At 41.3% G+C, this 20,870-nt stretch overlaps 1 protein-coding gene across 4 annotated transcripts in view; it reads left to right on the top strand.

Moving 5' to 3' along the window:
* LARP1 (La ribonucleoprotein 1, translational regulator) overlaps positions 1-20,870 on the top strand; it is a 64,080-nt gene that overhangs the window by 22,840 nt on the left and 20,370 nt on the right. Inside the window, exons 2-7 of one of the 4 annotated variants that reach the window (XM_080987909.1) lie at positions 10,027-10,088; positions 13,677-13,742; positions 17,571-17,745; positions 18,106-18,246; positions 18,642-18,794; positions 19,417-19,579. In XM_080987909.1, coding sequence (XP_080844035.1) covers positions 10,027-10,088; positions 13,677-13,742; positions 17,571-17,745; positions 18,106-18,246; positions 18,642-18,794; positions 19,417-19,579 — 760 coding nt within the window. The remainder of the gene's footprint in view (positions 1-10,026; positions 10,089-13,676; positions 13,743-17,570; positions 17,746-18,105; positions 18,247-18,641; positions 18,795-19,416; positions 19,580-20,870) is intronic. The other 3 variants (XM_080987910.1, XM_080987911.1, XM_080987912.1) reach the window with 3 other exon arrangements.

Raw genomic sequence — 20,870 nt, forward strand, 5'->3', positions numbered from 1 at the left:
TGTGATTGAAGGGAGGTCTACTCTACCATAATAAATAAAGCAACATTGTAACGCGGGACTTCCACACAGTTTCCTCATTTCAAAGGCATCTCATCTCCAAACTGGGTTTTCTTAGAAGTTGGGGGGGAAAGCAATGCTTGTGAAAATCAGCACACAGAGACCATCCTAATGCATAGTTATAGTCAGTTTGGACATCATGGTCAGCCATAGTTGAGAATGCTTAACTACAGTCTAGCATGGTTTCTGAAGATTATGTGTGGGCTACCAAACTAGAATTAGAAGCCATGGGTTGAGGTGGGTTTGCCATGGTGTGGCTTGCAGAGAAGCAGCTCTGGGGTAGCCAGGTTCAGATTCTCCTGTTTGGCCATGAACCATGCTTTCTGATCTTGAGCTGGTTGTGGTATCCTCACAGAATTGTTATGAGTGTAAAGTAGAGATGAGGGTGGAGTGAACATAATGCTTAATGCAGAGTAGATAGAAAATGCAAGTACAAAAGTAGCTCTGAAATTATTTTACGTATTATTGGGCTACTTTGTGTAAATCTATCGAGAGGAGTTTATGTAATAAAATCACAAAATGTAACAATAAAAAACATAAGCAAGGCACTAAAAATTGCAGCAACAGCAGTTGGACATCTGAAAGCTGCAGACCATGAAACATTAAAAATTGTGTGAAATTTTAAAAATGATAAAACTCATCTAAAAACAGAAAGAAAAGAGGCCATTTATCCTGGGTTTCTGACACTCTTCAATGGAACATTTAACAGTAGAATCCAATGCAGGTCTACTCAGATGTTTAAGATTGCAGCCTAAGGCTCACAGACCTCAAACCCCAAATCATGGGGTTAGCCAACCAGAATTAGCAAGTTCAAAGCATATTTTGATTCCAAACAACCAGGCATAATGAACCACCTCAGTCTTTAAGTTCAGCTAGGGACCCTGCTTTCTGTCCTATTATTGTGAGAAGACAGGTGGCAAGTATACGAGACAGGGCTTTCTAAGTGGTGCCACTAAAGCTCTGAAACACTTTCTTACATCAGATTTCTTTTTGGCAGGATTATAAAGCTGGAAGGTGGATATATAAAAATACTGGCACTTGAGAGGTTAACTTTGCAGTGATGGTTGTGTTTTGTCAACTATCCATGTTGGATTATAATAGCTTTATATTTCATGGTATATTTATATTATATATTTGTACCAAAAACTATTGGTTGCTACACTAACTAAGTTTTGTTGCTATTGATTTAGAATTTTCCTTTTTAGGTCTAGGACACATACTAGTTAGTACTTGAGCTACAGGCACAGAGGATCTCTTTTGCATGCCAAAAGAATGCAACTTTCTCAGGCTTTGCTGCTTTCTTCTGCTTTACTTTTTTGTTGTTAATCCAGTTAACCAGTGTTTAAAATTAGAAACATATATTATTGAACCGTATAGGTTTCTACACTGCTTATATCATTCAGTTATTTGAGTGAGTTGTGTCTTGTGTTGTTAATTGCTTACACCTAAACCATTTTAGGATGCTTCAGAGCTATGTTTTGCTCATTTAAATGCCCTAATGGCAACTGTTCAAAAAGAATGTTGTAATAATGCATCCAGGGGTTTCATCTCTGTTTCTTTCCAGACATGGCTGGCCTTTGGACGGCCCTGTTATGGGATTTTAAAAATCTGTCTGTGACTAATGTAAGTTATGCTTTTCTGCTTGAGTTCTTTATTTTTGTACAGTTTTAAGGTACCCTTCCTGAATGGGAACTGTTTGTCTTTGCGTATTAAGTTTTCACTTTCCAGCAGTAAGTAGGATTGTGTCTGGTATGGAATGCTATCTATCTGAAGAAAATGAATCTGCATCAAAACTGAGTCCCTCCGCTACAGGATCTGTGCTTGGACAAGCAGCTAAGGCACTGCTACTACATTGCAAAAGGGAGAGTGGTCACTCGGGCTCTCTGAGGCTCTGAAGGGAACTACAAGCATTTTAAATTAGATTCTGGAATTCGGCTGCCAACCCCTCTGCGCTTTTTGCTCTCCTTGTCACGGTGGCTGCTGCAGAACTTGTTGCTCCCATTTGCATGGGCCAAGAAGTAGAACAGATCACCCTGTATTGCTGGATTGCAGCCTGTCACTCATATGCCGAGTGCACCATTCTCTGCAGAGTTGGGCACAGGCCAGTTACCTTGGCAGAAGGGGATGAAAGATATCTGACAAGAGGGAGGAGATTGGCTTTCCTTTGCCGTGGGACAGAGATAGGTGGCCTCTTTGGGTTGTCATGGGGGGTTGAGGGTGGGAATGTAGGCATTATTTATAGCACTAAATATAGTTGACTCTGCTTTCATAGAACAAGATTTGGGTCATGTGACCATTTTCCTTCTTCCTTGGCTGCTCGTCTGTGCTGAGATCATGTATCTGAATAGGTAATAATTAACTGTTAACGAGCTTTTCATTAGAGGCCTGACTGTGTATGCACAGGGAGGCAGAGCTAAGGCTCTGTGGAAAAACCTGCTTTCTCTCTCAGGACAAGGTTGCAATGCTTTTAGGCTGATGCCCCCTCTTTGAATGCTTGCTAGCGTTCATTCCCTGAATAACTTGTGTGGCAGTTACTCCCATACTGCAACACTGTTTTGAGGTACAACTTCTCGACAGTGAAGCTTCTTGGCTTAAGAGAGATGTTGCTTGTATGAGGTGCTATTCATTTTGAGTATAAAGAAAGTCTGACCCACATACCTTTCAATTACTTTTTTGCTGCTGACTTGTTAAGCTGCTGTAGCTATTGGGTGAACTTGAGCATAGCTCTGTGAAGTTGCCCAGGTGAGGATAGTTGTTAGAAGCCGGCATCTTGTGTTCATGGAGGTGCATTGTGACAGCTGAAAAATATGTAGCTTTTCCCAAGAAATGTCATACAGTCCCTGCCTATGGTCATGATAGACAGGCACAGGTGGAAGGACTAACGTGGCATTCAGCTGGGTTGCAGCTCTCTTCCGGAAGTGACCAAAACCAGCCCACTCTTGCATTCCCTCCTCCCTCTTTTCTATGTTAACAGCTTCTCTTACCTTGAGTGTGTGCTTCCAGATTAGACTACAGTGGCAAATGCAGGGTTCTGATACGGCATATAGCCTATAGATATAGAGAGCTGCTAATTGATTAACTTGCCTGTTTTTGGAAAGGCAATCAACCTTTGGATTTCCCACTGAATTGTTGTTTTCCAGTTTAATATGCTGCAAGTGAGGAGGTACATTTGTCAAAAAGCTGTTATTTCTTTCTCTGTCTTTCCGTCTCTAGCCTGATTTGAAAAGACACAGTGACCTAGCCTAGCTGATTTTAAAAAGGTGTGTGTGGGGAGGTGCCCTTTGAATTAGAATGGGAGTGAAATCCTTTGAGCATATGACCTTGAGCATGTAAATTATTTGCCTTCCCTTGCTTTTAGCTCAAAGTGTGTGTGTGCGTGTGTCTGTTCATGCATGTGTGCTAAATATGCATTTGCTGCTAACATCAGACTGGTTTTTATAAGCGCTCCTCTGTATCTTTCCTGAACTGGTGTTTTTTTAGTAGAACTGCCTTGTAAGTGCAGGACCGAAAGGGCTGGTAGTGCATTTACAGTATGCTGCCATCTGGTGATAAAAGGTCTATAGATGCTTTTTGTGAGCTATTTTGATGGCAAGTTAGAACTTTAGAATAATTCACAATAGAGGTGGGCAGGCTTCAGACTTTCAGAATCTATTCTGTTAACTGGATTCCTGAGAATCCACCACCTGGAGCCAGGTGCAGCATACTGGCTGAGGTGTAGCCAGAGGCAAAAAGATGGCTAAGGGAGAGCCTGCTGCCTACTGCATTGGAATGATTTGCATTTACCACTAAACATCTACATGGGGAGTTACTACAAATCCTGGTATGGGGTGGCAGAGAAGCTTTTTTTTTTCTTTTTCTTTTTTTACAATTGTTAACCATTGCAAATCGGAAATCCATTACATTACATTCATGAGAATTCTAGCACTGGGAATGCTATCAATATGGCTTTCACAACATCTAAAGCAAACAGCTATGGCAAAAAAAATTACACTACACAGCAGTTGCAGGATACTAATACCCTGTAAGGTGTTTTACTGGATGCCATTATGTCAGCTTTTAAAAAGTTTTCTTTTAAGGTTATATTTGTTTAAAGAACTGTGATTTACAGAACAGTTCAGACCACTGATCTGCTATACTGGAGGGGTTTGTATGGAGTGGAAATATCTATCCACCTTTGCATTGCCTGGCTCCAGTGCAACTGGACAGTAGTCACAAGCTATACTGCAGCGCTAGCCAGTGGAAACCCCCCCAAAGGGGTGATTAGAAGCTGGCACAGGATCTGCTGGATCTTGAATAGGCTCTGCTGTTGCCCTGTCACCGAAACGGGCCCAATCGAGGCCTCTTTGCTACATCAGCTTAACCCCTCCCTTTCTGCCCTAGCTGGTGTGAGCAAGCAGCAGAGCTATGGAGGTGGCTGTGCTACTCCATCAAGCCCCGCTGCTGTTCGCAGGAGTGGGGTGGAGTGGGGTTGGGATAGTAGAATCATAGAATTGTAGAGTTTAAAGAGACCACAAGGGTCATCTAGTCCAACCACCTGCAATGCAGTAATCTTTTTGTCCAAACATGGGACTCGAACTCATGACCTTAAGATTGAGTCTCATGCTCTACCGACTGAGCTATAGTAATGCAGCCTTAACAATCAGTCAAAGGTGAGAGAGCTCCTGCCCCCTCTCGCTTACAGTCCAAAATATGCAATACAAATGGAAGAAGTGATGGAGAGGGAACAGGAAAGCAAGCAAACTCAGGTATCAGTTCTTTATAATGTTACGTAGTTTTTACCATGAGAAACTGGGGGAGAAACAGTTGAAGGAAGAGGAGAAACCGAATAGAATTGGTCTTCTAGCAGAATTGGTGGGAGTTCAGCTGCTTCCCTTTTCTTCCTCTGCTGCAGCCTGATGGAATGGTTTCTGCCAGATGATAGTTGTTTTTCCTTGAAGCTTAAGGGAGGAGCTACTGCTTCCACTCATCTGCCTAATTTTACTCCTTTGCCTTATGCTCTAATCTCTCATTTCATCAACAGCACATCATGATTTGAGAATTAAATTAAAAGTGAAACTAGAAGCATAGTAAAAAAAAAATCCACTTTGGATTTTGGGTGCGTGTGTGTTTGTTTACAATCAAGTGGTGTATAAATATAATGAAATGAAATGGAGTCCACCATTGCACAAAGCTTCTACTATAGGAGAGCATCGGCGGAAAAGATGGACCTGAACCATCTCTTCCTTGGTCGGGATATGGAAACATGAAATTATTGGACCAGTAGAAAAGTAGTAAAGATAAAGTATTCGACCAGTAGTAAAGAAGTCCTTAAGTTTTTAGGTGCTTTGTTATAAACAAGTACAATATAAATGAACATAAACTATAATATATAGGTAGTGGTGGGGAACCAGTTTTCCCCTACTTTCATTTGACGATACAGCTGTTGCAGACCAATGTTGGTCTTCAGTCAGCCCCTCTGGGAATCGCTTACTTTTATGCATTGTGGCTCGCAGTGAGCTGTAGGATTCGGGGAGCATGAAGGGAGGGAGAGAGAGAGATGATGGGGGGGCAGAGATGGAAATGGGTGGAGTCAAAATGAATGGATTGATGCAGGTGCGCATATTTCCACCCTGTGCTGTTGGAAGAGGTAAAGTGCGAAGCTTGATCCAGATATAAAAATGGAGGAAATGGGAACACAAATAAAGGATGTTAACCTGCAGCATTGCAAATTTATTCTGGCTCTACTCATTGCTGGCATGTGGCCCTAAACATGCTCCCCCTGAGGGAATGTAAGTGGAGACAAATTGTTACAGCTCTTTGTACTCTTTTTAGGTAATAGAATCCCACATAATGGCTCACACAGACATTTGCATCACTTGATAGCTTAACACTTTGATTATCTACACTGATTTAAAACAATATTAAAAGTTCTGTCTGTACGCTTGTATATGCAATTGCTCATTCACACATGCAAATTGTTCTCTGCTTCAGAAATCAGGTGATGAAATCAAGTGCACGAACTGGTTATGAAAGTTATGAGTTCTCCAGCAATAATGTGCTTTTTTCTCTAGTGCAGAATGTTTCCCATCCTTGAGTCTCCAGCTGTTTTTGGATTACAACTCCCATCATCCCTAGTTAGCGAGACCAGTGGTCAGGGATGATGGGAAATATAGTCAAAAAACAGCTTGAGATCCAAGGTTGGGAAACACTGGCTAGAGCAGGGGTCAACAACTTTTTCAGCAGGGGGCCGGTCCACTGTCCCTCAGACCTTGTGGGGGGCCGGACTATATTTTGAAGAAAAAAATGAACGAATTCCTATGCCCCACAAATAACCCAGAGATGCATTTTAAATAAAAACACACATTCTACTCATGTAAAAACATGCTGTTTCCCGGACTGTCTGTGGGCTGGATTTAGAAAGCAATTGGGCCTTAGTTTGCCTACCCATGGGCTACAGCATGAATTCCTAGTGTGGTGCCTGATAGGCTTTTACCACACTAAGTGGATTTGGTTCTTGGAATCTCAGCAGAGAGTTGCATGCCAAACAGGAGTTGGTATACTATTGTTCATATACAGTACTAATCACTGGATTTTGCTTATTGCTAGTGTTATCATGCAACATTTACATAACCATACAAAATTGGTGAATGCAATATCATTCCCTAAATTAAAAAGTAAGTCCTAATTAAAAGTTGCTAGGCTTTTGATGTGGTAGAAGTTCCTTGACTTTCTTATTTACTTGGGTTCTTTTCAAATTCAAACCTGTTCAGAGGGGTGAATGGCAGTCTTTTTCTACCGTTGTAGGTTGTTGTAGTTTTACGTTTAGCCCAGTGGTTTTCAAACTATGGCTTTCCTCTCCCCTCCCTTGGGGGGAAGTTCAGAATGGATGGAAGGGGAAAGAAAGCTCTAGGGAGGAATAGGTTCTTGTGACTATCACAGCCTTTATCTCACTAAGCCAAGTGATATTAAAGATTGTATGCACTTTAGCAGAAGACTGTTTAATTCATATGATTTTTGAGGGTGAATGGCTGATTGCTGTCATTGCCCCATAAGCTCAGTCTGCTTTTGGGAAGAAGTGCTACATTGTTCTTGACAGTTACAGATAGGTAGCCGTGTTGGTCTGCCATAGTCAAAATAAAAAAAATCCTTCCAGTAGCACCTTTAAGACCAACTAAGTTAGTTCTTGGTATGAGCTTTCGTGTGCAAGCACACTTCTTCAGATTCAGTGTATCTGAAGAAGTGTGCTTGCACACGAAAGCTCATACCAAGAACTAACTTAGTTGGTCTTAAAGGTGCTACTGGAAGGATTTTTTTTATTGTTCTTGACAGACTAGGAAAACTTGCCCATATTTTTTAACGCTTCCTAGAAAGTGATCCTCAGCAGTGTTGTTGGAAGTGGCCACCCTTGGAAACCAACCATTGGAACGTTTTTCCATCCACCCAGCAAAGTTTGAATTTTTGCTGCCTCAGCTTGTTGTGAATAAATCCCTACAAGTTACTGTATCATTTAGGATCATCCAGAGTCTCGTGTGGCAGTGTCCCGTTCCATTTTTGTGAAATAGTTATGCAGAATGACTGGCAGGTTCTGAGTGCCTTCTGCTTTTTCTCGTTTTGAACAGGGACTGTTAGCCTTTTCATTGTTAAGGGAAATTAGCTGTTCCTCTAGGTCACTTTGTGGCATGTTAATTGGGGGTGTGCTCCTTTGTTAACCCTCCGGGTTCTGAGTTCTTTGGGATCAGAAAGCAGATTTTCCTTCAATCATGAACTCCTTTTCTGTAATCCATGAGGTGAATTGGTTTGTTCTGTACTTTAATCCTCAAAGATATTCACATAGTTTAGAAACAGGCGCACGTGGCAGGAAGACAGTATTGACAGTGGAAATGTTAATGAACTTTAATTAGTATAACTGTTTCTTCATGTGTAGAGTAGCATTTTCCTAGCTGCCTATGAAAATCCACATAAACATGTCATGGAAGGAAAAGCTATATATGCTGAATTTGTATAAAACCAAGCCACGAGAATTACTACAGTGTCAAGTTTTATGTTGTAAACAACTTTTAAATGAACAGTAACACTTCAGTGAAAAAATGAGCAACTGTAGCAGTGTTGGTCTGTAAGAAACAAGCCCTCCAAAATCCATAGTTGGGCAGTACTTTTATTGCTCCAGTGAAGGTATTGTTCAGCTGTGGGTTTTAGCATTCTTTCTCCCTCTACACTAGATTCTCCCAGCAGCAGTACTGCATATAGCTGTTCCTGATCTGTAACCAGAGACTTTTGTATGGTACAAAGTCAAAATAGCAATTTATTTTTCATGCACTGGTCTTTTCTGATTTAGTTTATTTGTTGCAGGTTAACATTGGCGGGACTAGCCCATGTGTACATGGGGGTAGGGGTTGCTGAAATCTGCTATGTGGACATTTTAATCACCCTACACAGACACCCCGGCAAAAATACCCCCTTTATGGTTGGATGTGCTGAATAGCAATAGAGCTGGCTTTAATTTGAGTGCTTTGAAGGGTATCAGGATACTGAACAAAAAGCCAGTGCCAGCCTCCCCACTTGCATGCCCTTCTCAAATTTGCCTTCCCTGCTTCCAGTTCCAGGGCCATAGCCAATCACTAAGAAACACAGGAGTGATGTTCCTCAGCTATGGTCTCATTTCATGCATACAATAATAGAAGCATTTCTGCTCAACAATGTAATTTTTAGTAGCGTTAAGTATCTATGCTAATTCAGATCTTTTAGCTGACACCCTGCTTTTGGAAAGCCTGGAAGTGAGTTCCTTTTTTCACTTAAAATGCCTTCTGTCCATGAGATGCATATTGTGGATAATGTTGGCAGTCTATACACTATCCCTTCATTAGCACATGTTGCATACTAGGATTCTTACAGCAATGGTGATTTTGTGCTTCTAGCAAAGTTCAGGAAAGACTCTGGTATCATTGTGCCTAAAATCTTTCTCAGCATTGGTTGCTGATCCACAAAAAAGTGTTGGGCCACAGTAAGCTTCTTACCAACCTTTTTTCCCCCCCTGTTGGATGAACAAAACAAAACTGTATGGTCCCTGTATAAGGATGTATTTCTGAAGACCCATACACAACCCAAATACTGGGAAAACCATAGTAAGGGAATGTAATAGAAGCTGGCAGGAGAGTTTGGGAGAGTACTCTGCAACTTGCTGTTTTCTGGCTTCTACGCAGCTAGCTTTTGCCCTGCTTTGGTGGGGAAGCCAGCTTATTTTGAGATTTTGATTTATAGGTAGTTGCTTCTGATACGTTTTGTTGCTGCTGCTGTTGTATTCAGCAACTTTAGGGGATTTAAATTCTTGGTCTCGTGGATTATTTTACTAGTGAAAGAAAGGTATTCTCCCAATTTGGCATTGTCCGGCTACTGGGATGCTCTGTCACACCCTCCTCTAGGGGGCAGGCTCCTCTGAAGAAAGAATTGAGAGAAGATAGGAAGCACTGCCTACTCCTGCCCATTCCTGGGTAGTAGGCAGTACCTCCTACTTCCTCCCAAGAGTTGGCATTTTCCTTCCTTTGCAGTGAATGGACACAGCAGGTTCACAGCCTGGCTTTGGGAGCCAGTTCTAGCTGGTAATAACTCCTCTTCATGCCAGGCTTGAAAACATAGGTATTGCCTATGGGTGGGTGAGAACCATTTGAAGATAAATGCTGTCCATTTACTCTCAGATGGAACACTGAGCGTTTTCTGGGTAGAGAGTGCTTAGAGCAATCTATTAAGAAGGGGGGGGGGATCTCAGTAGAGTCATGGCTCTACATATTGAATTTGAATATCATGTTTCAATCTACTAATCTTCCCAGTAGTTATGGAAGAGAGACTTCATTTTCTTAGAGACTGACCTGGTCGTTCCTTGGAAGGTAGATGAATGTTAAGTGTGATTGCATGGAGTGATACAATAGGGACTAAAAACCGCCTCAGTGACCAACTTAGCATATTAATTTTTTGGCTTTTCTTCCCTCTCACTAGAGCATTCAACCCCAGCCAAGGTGGTGAAAGCTGCAAATCCAAGGCAACGTAAAGGAAGCAAGGCAAGTACTAATGTTCATATTTGTGAATACTCCAAAGTGTGGGAAGAGGTGGAATGTGACACTGAGTTGTGTATCAGAATGAATTTGTGGGACTGTTTCAGTTTTATTATGTGGGTTAACGGTGGTTCTCAGAGACATCTGGATAGCCAGTGTGGTGTAGTGGTTAAGAGCAGTAGTCTCCTAATCTGGGGAACCGGGTTCGCGTCTCGGCTCCTCCACATGCAGCTGTTGGGTGACCTTGGGCTAGTCACACTTCTTTGAAGTCTCTCAGCCCCACTCACCTCACAGAGTGTTTGTTGTGGGGGAGGAAGGGAAAGGAGAATGTTAGCCGCTTTGAGACTCCTTAAAGGGAGTGAAAGGCGGGATATCAAATCCAAACTCCATTTCTTCATCTAGCTTGTGGTTTCTTGACAAAACTTGAAGGCAGCTTTAGGGGTCTTTATTTTTTGTTTCCAGCTCTAACTTTCATGATCAGCACCTTTTTAGTGTATCTGTTCTTGAGCTTTCCTTGCTTGTGCACCTGTTCTGTGCTTGTGGCACTTAGTGGTCTGCAAGTACATGTCTTAATCTGTGTGCAGCTGCTGGTGAATGGATTCTTATGACAGGAGATTTATCTGGAAAGCCTTTTGCAAATATGTTTTCAGCTTTGACTCAATTTGCCTGTTACTGGTTTGGTAACAAACAACTCCTGTTAACTGTTTTTGGGAAGATGTGCCAACATCCTTCCCACCCTCCATCATTGGCTGGTTTCTTTAACCCTCTGGGCTTCTCTGTTGTTTATTCCTTGACCATCAGTACAATAGGTTGCCTTCTGCTACACTTGGTGCCCACGGAGCAGTTTTAGTCTGTGGTAAAAATGCTTCAGTCTGCAATGCTGCACATCAGAAAAACTGATGTTTGCTTGTTGAAGTTGCATGTCTGGTTTTAGCTACTATACCTGTACCGAGTAGGCTTGGGTTTATGCTGCTATTTTTTTCTGGGCACTAGAGACTGCATTATAAGAACAGACCTGTTGAATCAGACCAGAGACCCATCCTGTTCTGCACAGTGGCAAACTAGATGTTTATGGTATGTCCACAAGCAGGATGTGGGGGCAATAGCACATTCCTGGTGTTGAATGCAATTTTTGGTCCTGGAGGCCAACAATACTAGTAGCTGTGTTTAACTTCATCCCACCATTAATTTATCCAATTCCCCATTAAAGCAAAAGATGGGATGTGACTACTTAAATTGTCCCCTCAGGCACACACACCAGAGATCCACTGCAATTTTGTTGCAGGGGGCCCTCTTTGTGATAACAAATTAATAACAAAAATAGTTTCCCTTGTATAACAAAAGTAGTTTCTCTTGTATGTTTGCTATGGGTGGTAGGCAATAAAGTTTCATTATTAATGAAATGCCTTCCTTCCTAAAAGTGTGCTCTCGTGTTGTTCTTGCCCAGCTTCATTTGGCCTCTCTGCAACTTTTTTGCTTACTTTATATGTAGTTTTTAAGGGGACTTGACACCTTCCATGGGGTCACGAAGCTAAACGACGGCACCTTACATGCAGGTTCTGTTTCAAACTTTAGAGAGGTCTTTAAGGTGACATAATTCAGGCTAGATCAGAAGAAATCTCAATGGAATATCAAGGGTTAGAAAATGAAAACAGCTGGAAGCAGGATATGCCATTGATTTGATCTGCAGTCACAGGCTCTGCTAGAGGGCAAAGCTCAAGATGTGCTTGCAAATCAAGAGGATCTGCTAATTTAAGCTCAGTCAGTCATGGCAAAGTTCATTGAATTATAACATTTATGTGCCATCCGGTATTCCTAGGCATAGACTGTGATGTTTAATGAATAAAAATATTACTGTTTGAAAACATAATGGCAGTAATGCAGCAAGCAACCTTGGCTCAGTAAGGGAGAGAGCTGTTGGTGGTTAACTTTATGCAGCCAGTTTTGCAAAACAAAAATTGCCGTGTCATGTGCAAAATCTTCCCCATGTAAGACTAATCCATTGTACAATGTCATGCAACGTCCCCTATCTTCTAAGGATATCATTGCTTGCTATTTCCTCCTTTTTCTGGTGACTGAATTCCTTCTTCCCATACTTACTTGGGAAGCAGCATTTGTCCTTGCTGAAACCTGCTTCTCTTTCCACATCCCATACCCCCATCCGCATAGGAAGAATAAAGTCAACCATTTTTCTTAAAGCAAACCTATTGTATAAGTCAGTTTTATTTTAAGGTAATGTTTCATGTTGCAGACAGTGTGGAGAAACAGATGCACAAATGACTTGGAGATCCACTTAATTATTCCATGGCAGCTGGAATTATTCCAGGAGAAGATGCAAATGCTCCTTGCATGTGCATCTGCATCTGTTGAGCTTGTGTGTATTTGCTGAAATGCACACACAGGAATATGTGTGAGGCACTTGCATATCTGCTTTTGGCACTTTCTAAAATATGTGAAACTGCATTTAGGCCACAGTTGAAGTATCCTTATAAGGCAGGAACTGTGGGCCAAATCGGTTAGGATTGGCCTTTGAGATTTCTCCTTATTGTATGTATGAGATTCTTGTCATATAAACTCCAAACATCACTATTTCTGTTTGTTTGTTTGTTTGTTTGTTTGTTTAATTTTGTTTTTTGTTTATTTGCAACATTTTAAAATTTGCCCTCCACTGAGTTTTAAAGGTGTGAAAAATGCATTTGAAAACCAAAATTAACATAAAATACAGCAACAACCATATAATCTAGACTACAGTCACAGAGCAATAAAGGCCCTGAAGATAATCAGCAACCATTGCAGTTGTTTCAAAGTAGGTGTTTTATGTGAATGGCTAGCCACACCCCCAGAATTAATTATCGCCCCAACCTTTCGTAGCACCTGTGTTGCTAGTGTAAACAGTGTTCACTAGGTGGCACTGTGTTTGCAATGACAACATTTAGTCATGCCTTTATTGCTGAAACTGAATTGAAGCCCCTCCTTCCATTGCATTTTAAGGAGGAACACAAGACTGTGGAAACTGCAGCATTGAAATGTGTCAGGAACAGTTCAGATGACAAGAGAACAAGAATTTAAAGAAGGGAGATTAAATGTACCCAGCAATGCTGCAGCAGACACACCTGCTCTTTTTAAAAAGTGTTTTGCGCAGTTTTAATTTCTAAATGCTTGATATAAATAGTCTTAAGAATTACTCTCTCTGGCAATTGGTGTCACAGGGTAACCAAGTCAAAGATGAATGGGCCTCTAGAGAATGGGTTGCCTTCCAAAGTTGGATTGCAGCTTCCATCAGCCCAGGCAACATAGCCAATGGTCAGGGATGGGGGGGAGTTGTAGTCCAACAACGCCTCAAGAGCATCATGCTAACTACCCCTTCTCTAGAGAATGTAAGAGTAGTCGCTGCCCATTTACTGTACTCTGTCGTGGCCTTTGAAATCTGAAATGTTGTTCACCATGAAAAAAGGACAGAAATAGTAGGTGCTTAATATGGATTTTTAAAGGAGGTGAAAAGTTCTCCTGCTGGAGAAATATTGCAGTTTTACAAAGGGGAATTCCTTGTTATATGATACTCTGTTGATTTGATAACTCTGCTTTTTTTACTAGGTTGGTGACTTTGGGGATGCCACAAACTGGCCAACGCCAGGAGAAATAGCTCACAAGAGTGTCCAGGTAAAACACCCATTCTGACTTCAGAAGGAAGGTGCTTCTGTTCTTTGGCATGATTGTGGATGACTAGGGTTCCTGAACGAATAGTGTTCTGTACAAAAGCAAACGATTCCATGGGCCTTTGGGAATTTCCTTGTAGTGAAGTGGCTTGCTAAACATACAGTATCCATAGTTGATGGAAAGAGGTAGAAGTATGTAAAACAGATTACATTGTTGTGCTTAAAATGAATTGGCATTGTGGCAGCGGGCTTTATACTCATACAAAATTATTTCAGTAACCAACAATCCCTGTTAGGTAAAGGCAGTCATTTATGTAACCTGAACCTAAGCCATTCAGGGCTTTAAAGTAGTGGCTAACACTTTTTATTGGGGCTGGAAATGCACTGGTAACCAGTTCATCTAATACAAAATTGGTATAATGGGTTCTGATCTTGTGACCCCCTGGACAACCACATCCCATACTAATTGAAGCACCTGTGCTGTCTTCAAAGGCAGCTCTGTATGTAGGGCACATTACAGTAGTCCAATCCATATATCATATAGGTGGATAAATGAGGTGAAGTCTGATCTCTCCATATAGGGCCACAGTTGGTGTACCGGACTAAGCTGGTAAAAGGTATTCCTGAGTACTATCAGGACCTCAACAGCAAGGAATCTAGCAGCACCCCCAAACTGGGAACTTGATTCTTTAGGAGGAGTGCAATCTCATCATGGACAGGTTGAACACCTCTATTCAAGATTGCCAGCTCTCCTACCCACAAGACCTCCATCCTGTTTGGATTAAGCTGCTGCTCAGTCTTCGTCCTGATCCATCCTCAAAAGGTCTTCAAGCATTGGCTCAGAAGTTCCACAGCCTCCCTAGGTTGGATAGATTGAAAATAAGTGGTGCATCATATTAATCCACAAACAAATGACAACTCAGCCCAAACCTCTGAATAGCTTTCCCCCATTGCTTTATACAGACATTAGATAGCATGAAGGACAGGATAGAACTGTGAGGCACACGATCAAACATGGGGTGGGATATTTGCTACCCAGGCCAGGGTAGTAAAGCCTAAGGCCAATGTGAAGCTACAAACTTTTTTTTAAAAAATGTACTAGGAAGAATATATACTACTCAAACACTTCTTAATTATTTTAAGATAAGAAAGAGCAAGAAACAAACCTCCCCAGTCCCTCTTAAAGGATTATGACTACCTTGTACACGCCCCATGCCCAAAAGACTGTGGACCTGATTATCTGCAACTTGGCAGGCCTAATCTGCACTGGAGGAACTCTTGCATCTGTAAATTTCAACAACTTGGTCAAAAGGAGGGAAATATTGCCATATTTAGATTTTTCATTATAGTTAATTGGCCTACAGAGCTTCATTTTATATGGAGTGACTTGGAACCTGAGACGTGGATTCAAGAAAAATATCATGGAAACTTCTGAATTTTTTTCTGAAGTGCACAGGTGATACAAGGTGAAACTTGGCCTGTGTACACATCCTAGTTTTTGTCTTCTTTCAAATCCTTTAATGACTGAGGTTGAGGTTGAATGCCTTGAACTTGTTTTTCTAATGGTTAGAGAAATGACCTGTGTTTGTTCATATAAAAAATCTAGGCTTTGGGATATAACTTTGATCATTTCTTAACTTAAAAGAAGGAGAAGAGAACATTTTGAATTCATTCCAATTGCTCTGTAGGTTGTAGAGGTATTTATGCCTGCTCACTGAAGGTTGTTGTTTTTTTTTTTTTAAATAAAAAAGATACAGCAAATCAGTTACAAAGCAGGTTAAAGAATAACCCTTTGTTCAGTGGGCAAAGTGTCACTTTTCAATACCAGATTCTCAATCGCTGGGAATTTACCACTGTCTCTGCTTCTGTTAAGTGGAGAAAGCCAACTGTCCTTTGGCTAGTGTTGTGATAGCAGAATTGCAACATGGTGCTTTGTATAAAAGGACAAAGATTAAAGGGTGTATTTTCTTTTTCCAGGGAATTCCCATTCTCTCCACAGCATTTATTTATCTAGTTCTTCTTAGTCCTTGAAAGTGATTTTCAGTTTGGTTTTGCAGGTCGACCAATTTTCTGCATTTTCTCCTTGAACTTTAGTTTGGTGCTGCATCAGCTGTCCAGATAACTTGGTTATTGGATGGCATATAAATATGCCTGACAATTTGTTTAAAAACACAGTGGAATCACCAGGAAGCAAATAGGGTGTAAATTGTGGTATAAATTCCAATTCTTCCTATTTTATGCATGAGCACAAACTGACCCGCCCCTGATACAGTTCAGAAAGAGAGAACAATTAGTTTACCTATCAGGTAAGCTACGATTTTCTGGGAGTCACATTCCATTCCCTTCTTGGTTGCGCTCTTCCTGCTGAGTGCTTCCTTGTTGTTGCAAACCCTACAGCATTGAGCTATTTTAGCAACCCCCAGTATGCTTACTAAAAGTATTGAAGTTCATCTCCTTTAAAAGAAAAAAGTGCTATATTTTTAAAGATTAAATTGAAGGAAGGCAAGAATATACTTACTTTTACCACCCCCCAAAAAAACCCCGCACGTGCACACATATGCAAAAGTGTGTATATGTTCGATTTTACCTGTACATTCTTCCTGTTACTTTCATGTGGTGTGCCAACATGTCATAAACTTAGTGATATTCCCCTACCATGAGCGTATTTGGTCAAATATGCCTAAAGATGTATGCATGGGTGAATGTTTGAAGGGGTGAAGAAGTGTGGAAACATGATAATTCATGCTGCGGCACAGAGTCTGTTGTTTTCCCCCCCATATTGCTGAGAGTTCAGTTTGAGCAACACTTTTTGGGGGTGCTAAATCTCTGCTTAGGAGAAAGCCAGGAATAGCTCATTACAGATCCCAGGCAGATGATTTCCTTTTAGGGTTTCCCTGCCCACTATGCTCCCTAGCTCAGCGGTGCTATTCTGGGACATCAGCTTGGAGCCCATTCTAAAATCTGGCCACAACAGAGAAGGTAAATTTACCAAGTCTTCAGGCAAACCTGAGATTGTTCTTATGAGGGGATGAAGCAGGTGGGCTGGTTAGCACCAAGCCAGGCTTCTGGAGCTAGTGCCTTGTCTGCTGTATGGCTTTATGGTGGGTGGGATAAGCACTCAAAGAGGGACACAGCGCAGATGCAGAAGTGCTTAAAGCATACTTCTATTTTTGGGATTCCCTCCCCTTTGGCAGTAGCTTTCCAGCATCATTATCTCTTGTCAGCCAGCCCCTTCTCTGGGTCTGGTGTCCTGGTGTCATTCACCAAACTTACCATGTCTGATTTCTGTATCATTCAGAAATGATAGGGGTTTTTGAATGTTTTATGTAGTTTTGTAGTAGTTTTATGTAGTTTTAATGTAGTTTTATGTAGTTCTGTAGTAGTTTTATGTAGTTTTCAATTTCATTGTTCCGCAAGGGACAATGACAATAAAGATATCGTATATCGTATCGTATATCGTAAATCATTGGGATTCATTCTGCAGTGCATGTGCCTGAAGTACTCACTTGCCTTCTAATTTGACTAAAATCTTGCTCTTGTAACCTTCTTAACTTCGGAACATGCTGCTCCTATATAACTATGCAATAACTACTTCGGCTTGAAGTCGTGCTTTATCAAGAAGTTATTGCTCATGAATTGGAGCTCTCTCTTGAGGGTAACCAATTGTTCTTGGTTTCTAGACTCTTCAGGTGGGCTCATAAGAGTGATTGTGAATGCAAGTGTGATTGTGAGCACATCAGGCAGCTAAATGAACTTGCTGTGTCAGTTGTGATCCACCTTTGCTCAGCCGCCATTTTGATTCCCAGCTTGCATGTCTGATTGTCATTTTCAGCAGCTGCCACACAAGCCTCAATCTCTCCGGAAGGTTCCTATTAAGAAAAACATGAAGGAGCAGGAGAAAGGGGAAGGGAGCGATGGTAAAGAGAACATGAAAGCCCGGTCAGATGAATCAGGGGAGGAGAAGAATGGAGATGATGACAACCAGAAATCAGCTCAGAAGAAGAAGGGTAAAAAGAAACTATTTGAAAGTGCTGAAGCACAGTGGTCTGGGATCTCGGGGACTTCATCAAGTTGATGCCCTCCAGATTCTTTGGATTACAACTCTTATCAGGCCCAGCTGTGCTAACTGGGACTGATGGGAGTTGTGGTCCCAAACTTCTGAATGGCACCACGTTGGTAAAGGCTGACGTATGGTATGTCCAAGGTACGATCCGGCAGAACTTTTATTATGTTCTTTACACTTTTTGCTGGCTAAGGTCAGTTACGAAGGCCTGAATGATGTGCCTTCTCTCCTTGTGCCTTCCTGGGTGAGATGTTTTGTACTTCCTCATAAAGATTTGTAACAGCTGGTTCTTGATGCCTTGCAGGTAGCAGACACAAATGGGTCCCTCTGCAAATAGACATGAAGTCTGAGGTACCAAGAGACAAAACAGCTTCTCGCAACAACAGACAGAATGAGCAGCACCGGCACCCTTCCAACAACCGAAGTGACTCAAAAGGTATTTTTGGTAATGTATTTTTTAATTATATTTTTCGTAATGTTCAGGCTGTCATGTTCCTTCAGCTCTTTCATAGGGTAGGCTTCTAATTTCCATGTGGGCTGCAGCATAGCCTCAAAGGCTTAGCAGTTTGACTGGGAGTTCCCTTACAAGTAGATGAGTGCATGCTACTAATACTTCTGAGTGGTGGTGGTGTTGACTCTTTTTAAAAAATCAAAATAATATCCCAACTGAATTCTTATGTACATTCAAGGAACTGGTTTGTTCTCTGGCTAAGCCTCGGTCATTGTCTGCATAATGTGTATGAGGGAGATAGAATCTACTAGCCCTCTATGATTCAACCAGCATCTCCCAAGCATTTCACGGCTCTTAGGGGTATGCTCATCTCTAACATTCTCTTGCAGGTTGGCATCTGGATAACAAACATGAACGAAGCTGGCCTGACCATGATGAAACCTCTAGTGTCAAGAGTGAGGGAGCAACTGTGCGTGGTTCCTTCCGGGGCAGAGGCCGTGGTCGGGGACGAGGGAGAGGGCGAGGAAGAGGAGGTACTCGCTGTACGTATAAGACCGTAATATCTTTTTATAATTGTGGCTTATTGTGGTACAGGATGTGGTTGATGCTATAGATAAAGAGCTGGCAGACAACAGATTTCTTCCCCCACTTGGAATATCAATGGCTAGGGATCAATTGCATTATTTTGGCTGGACTGTGACTCAGCACAGTTTGAGTAGATGCACTAAAATAAGTGTACCATTAAAGAGCATTGTTCATGTAATTTTTGTGTAAATTTATTGCCACTGGAAATGCAACCATACTAGTTAACTGAGCATTTTGAACTAAAAAGCTACTACACTAAGAAAACAGACTTTTTGTAGATTCTCAAATATATATTACAAATATAATAGTCATTCAAGAAGTGGCTAGTTGTGAACCTCTGTTATTATATAGTGCAACTTTGTTTTGCTTGGCCAGTGCTAGATGCATATTTTCTGTGGATCTCGCATTGCAATTCTGTTTAAAATGGTCTTTCCAAAAGAAAATGTCAATGCCTTTTCCAATTCCTAAATTTGGCTGCTGCAAGCCTGGTTCTCCTAATCTGTGGATATTGACAGCGTAGAGTGGTCTTAGAAAAGTTGAGGTCTTAGGAAATTTCCTTTTGCTTCTTTCCCCCTGCAGCTCACTTTGATTATCAGTACGGTTACCGGAAATTTGATGGCTCTGATGGCTCACGCACTCAGAAATACACCAGTAATATCACTTACTATTTTGACAACATCAGTAGCACTGAGCTGTACAGTGTTGACCAAGAGTTGCTCAAGGACTATATCAAACGGCAGATGTAAGTGTTGGTTTTGATTCTAGCAGTAGCTAACCAAACAGTATTGCCTTTTGAAGAGTTGTAGCTAGTTTTATACCTTTTTGTAGTAGATTAAAAGTTGGGAGTTGTGCTTGCAAAGACAATGGTCTTCATCCTCATTCTTGCTGTTCTACAAAGTAAAAGTAGATAGAATGGGGATTCTTGTACCACCATCACAGCCTGTGAATATGTGCCAGTGGGTACACTGGCACAACTGTTTATAACAGGGTGGCCAGTTGGAAATATGCAAGATTTTTGCTGGCCCCTGAATCAACGGTGGCAGTCTCCATAGCCATGCCCTGCACTTCCAGTTAAGACTCTAGCAGGAAAAGTGAGCAGCCTCTGACATAAATTGCCTCTCTAGAAACATATCATTGTACTTGATGCCAGCTAATGCCTCTGTTGAATCAGTGGTAGTAGTGCCTGCTTCCTAGAAAAGGAAAGCTTGCCTTTTGGTGGAAGTTGCACCCTACACCTTCAGTATCTGCACTCTGTCCTGATGTGCAGAGGAAGAGAATGAATCACCTTTTTCATGTGTTGAAACCTGGTAGAATTGAGATTGGCTGCCCTGAGGAAACTGGTAGCCTTGCTTTCCCCTTCAAGGGGTAGCCTGGACTCCCTGGGCACTGCATAGCTGAACAGAGATGCCCCTAAGTGTTTGGTTCCCACGAACTTCAGAAGTTGGCAGCCCATTAGTTAGAGCATGACACGCAAGTTGGACTACTTACCAATTCAGGATTTGCGTCCTTCAGGTGTTATTTTTTATTAGAATGTCATTCAGCTTCTTTTACTCATGCAGAATTAGCTTAGTTTGGGCTAGTTTTAGTTGAAACTAGAGAAGAAAGGAGGAAATGATGAGTTTTCTTCTGCCTACGTGAATACATTCTGTAGGGCTGAATCAATATTTTTATTAGTATTCAGGGGATTTTCTGCTGCTTGTTTTATATTTTATTGTTGATATTAAAGGATTCTGTTAGAATCTTTTAAAATGATAGATGTAATAATGTGTGTTGTTAAATGTTGCAGTTTGTTGTTCAAATGGTTTTAATTATTGTATTTCATAGTGGGAAAAATAATCCTGAAAGGGGGCCTAAGAATATTGAAAATACAGTATAAAAATATATACTTATTCATGTGGACATGTCTTGAGCTATGGTCCTGGAATTTTCCCCATAGCATCCAGTGCTGAAAGAGAGCTTGGGTATTACCTATTTTTGTAAAGTATTAGTAAACAGAAAGAGAGGTGGAATTTTCAGGAGGTCAGAGGTATTTA

Source organism: Podarcis pityusensis, assembly GCF_964106645.2.
Source record: "Podarcis pityusensis genome assembly, chromosome: 2".
Lineage (NCBI taxonomy): Eukaryota > Metazoa > Chordata > Lepidosauria > Squamata > Lacertidae > Podarcis > Podarcis pityusensis.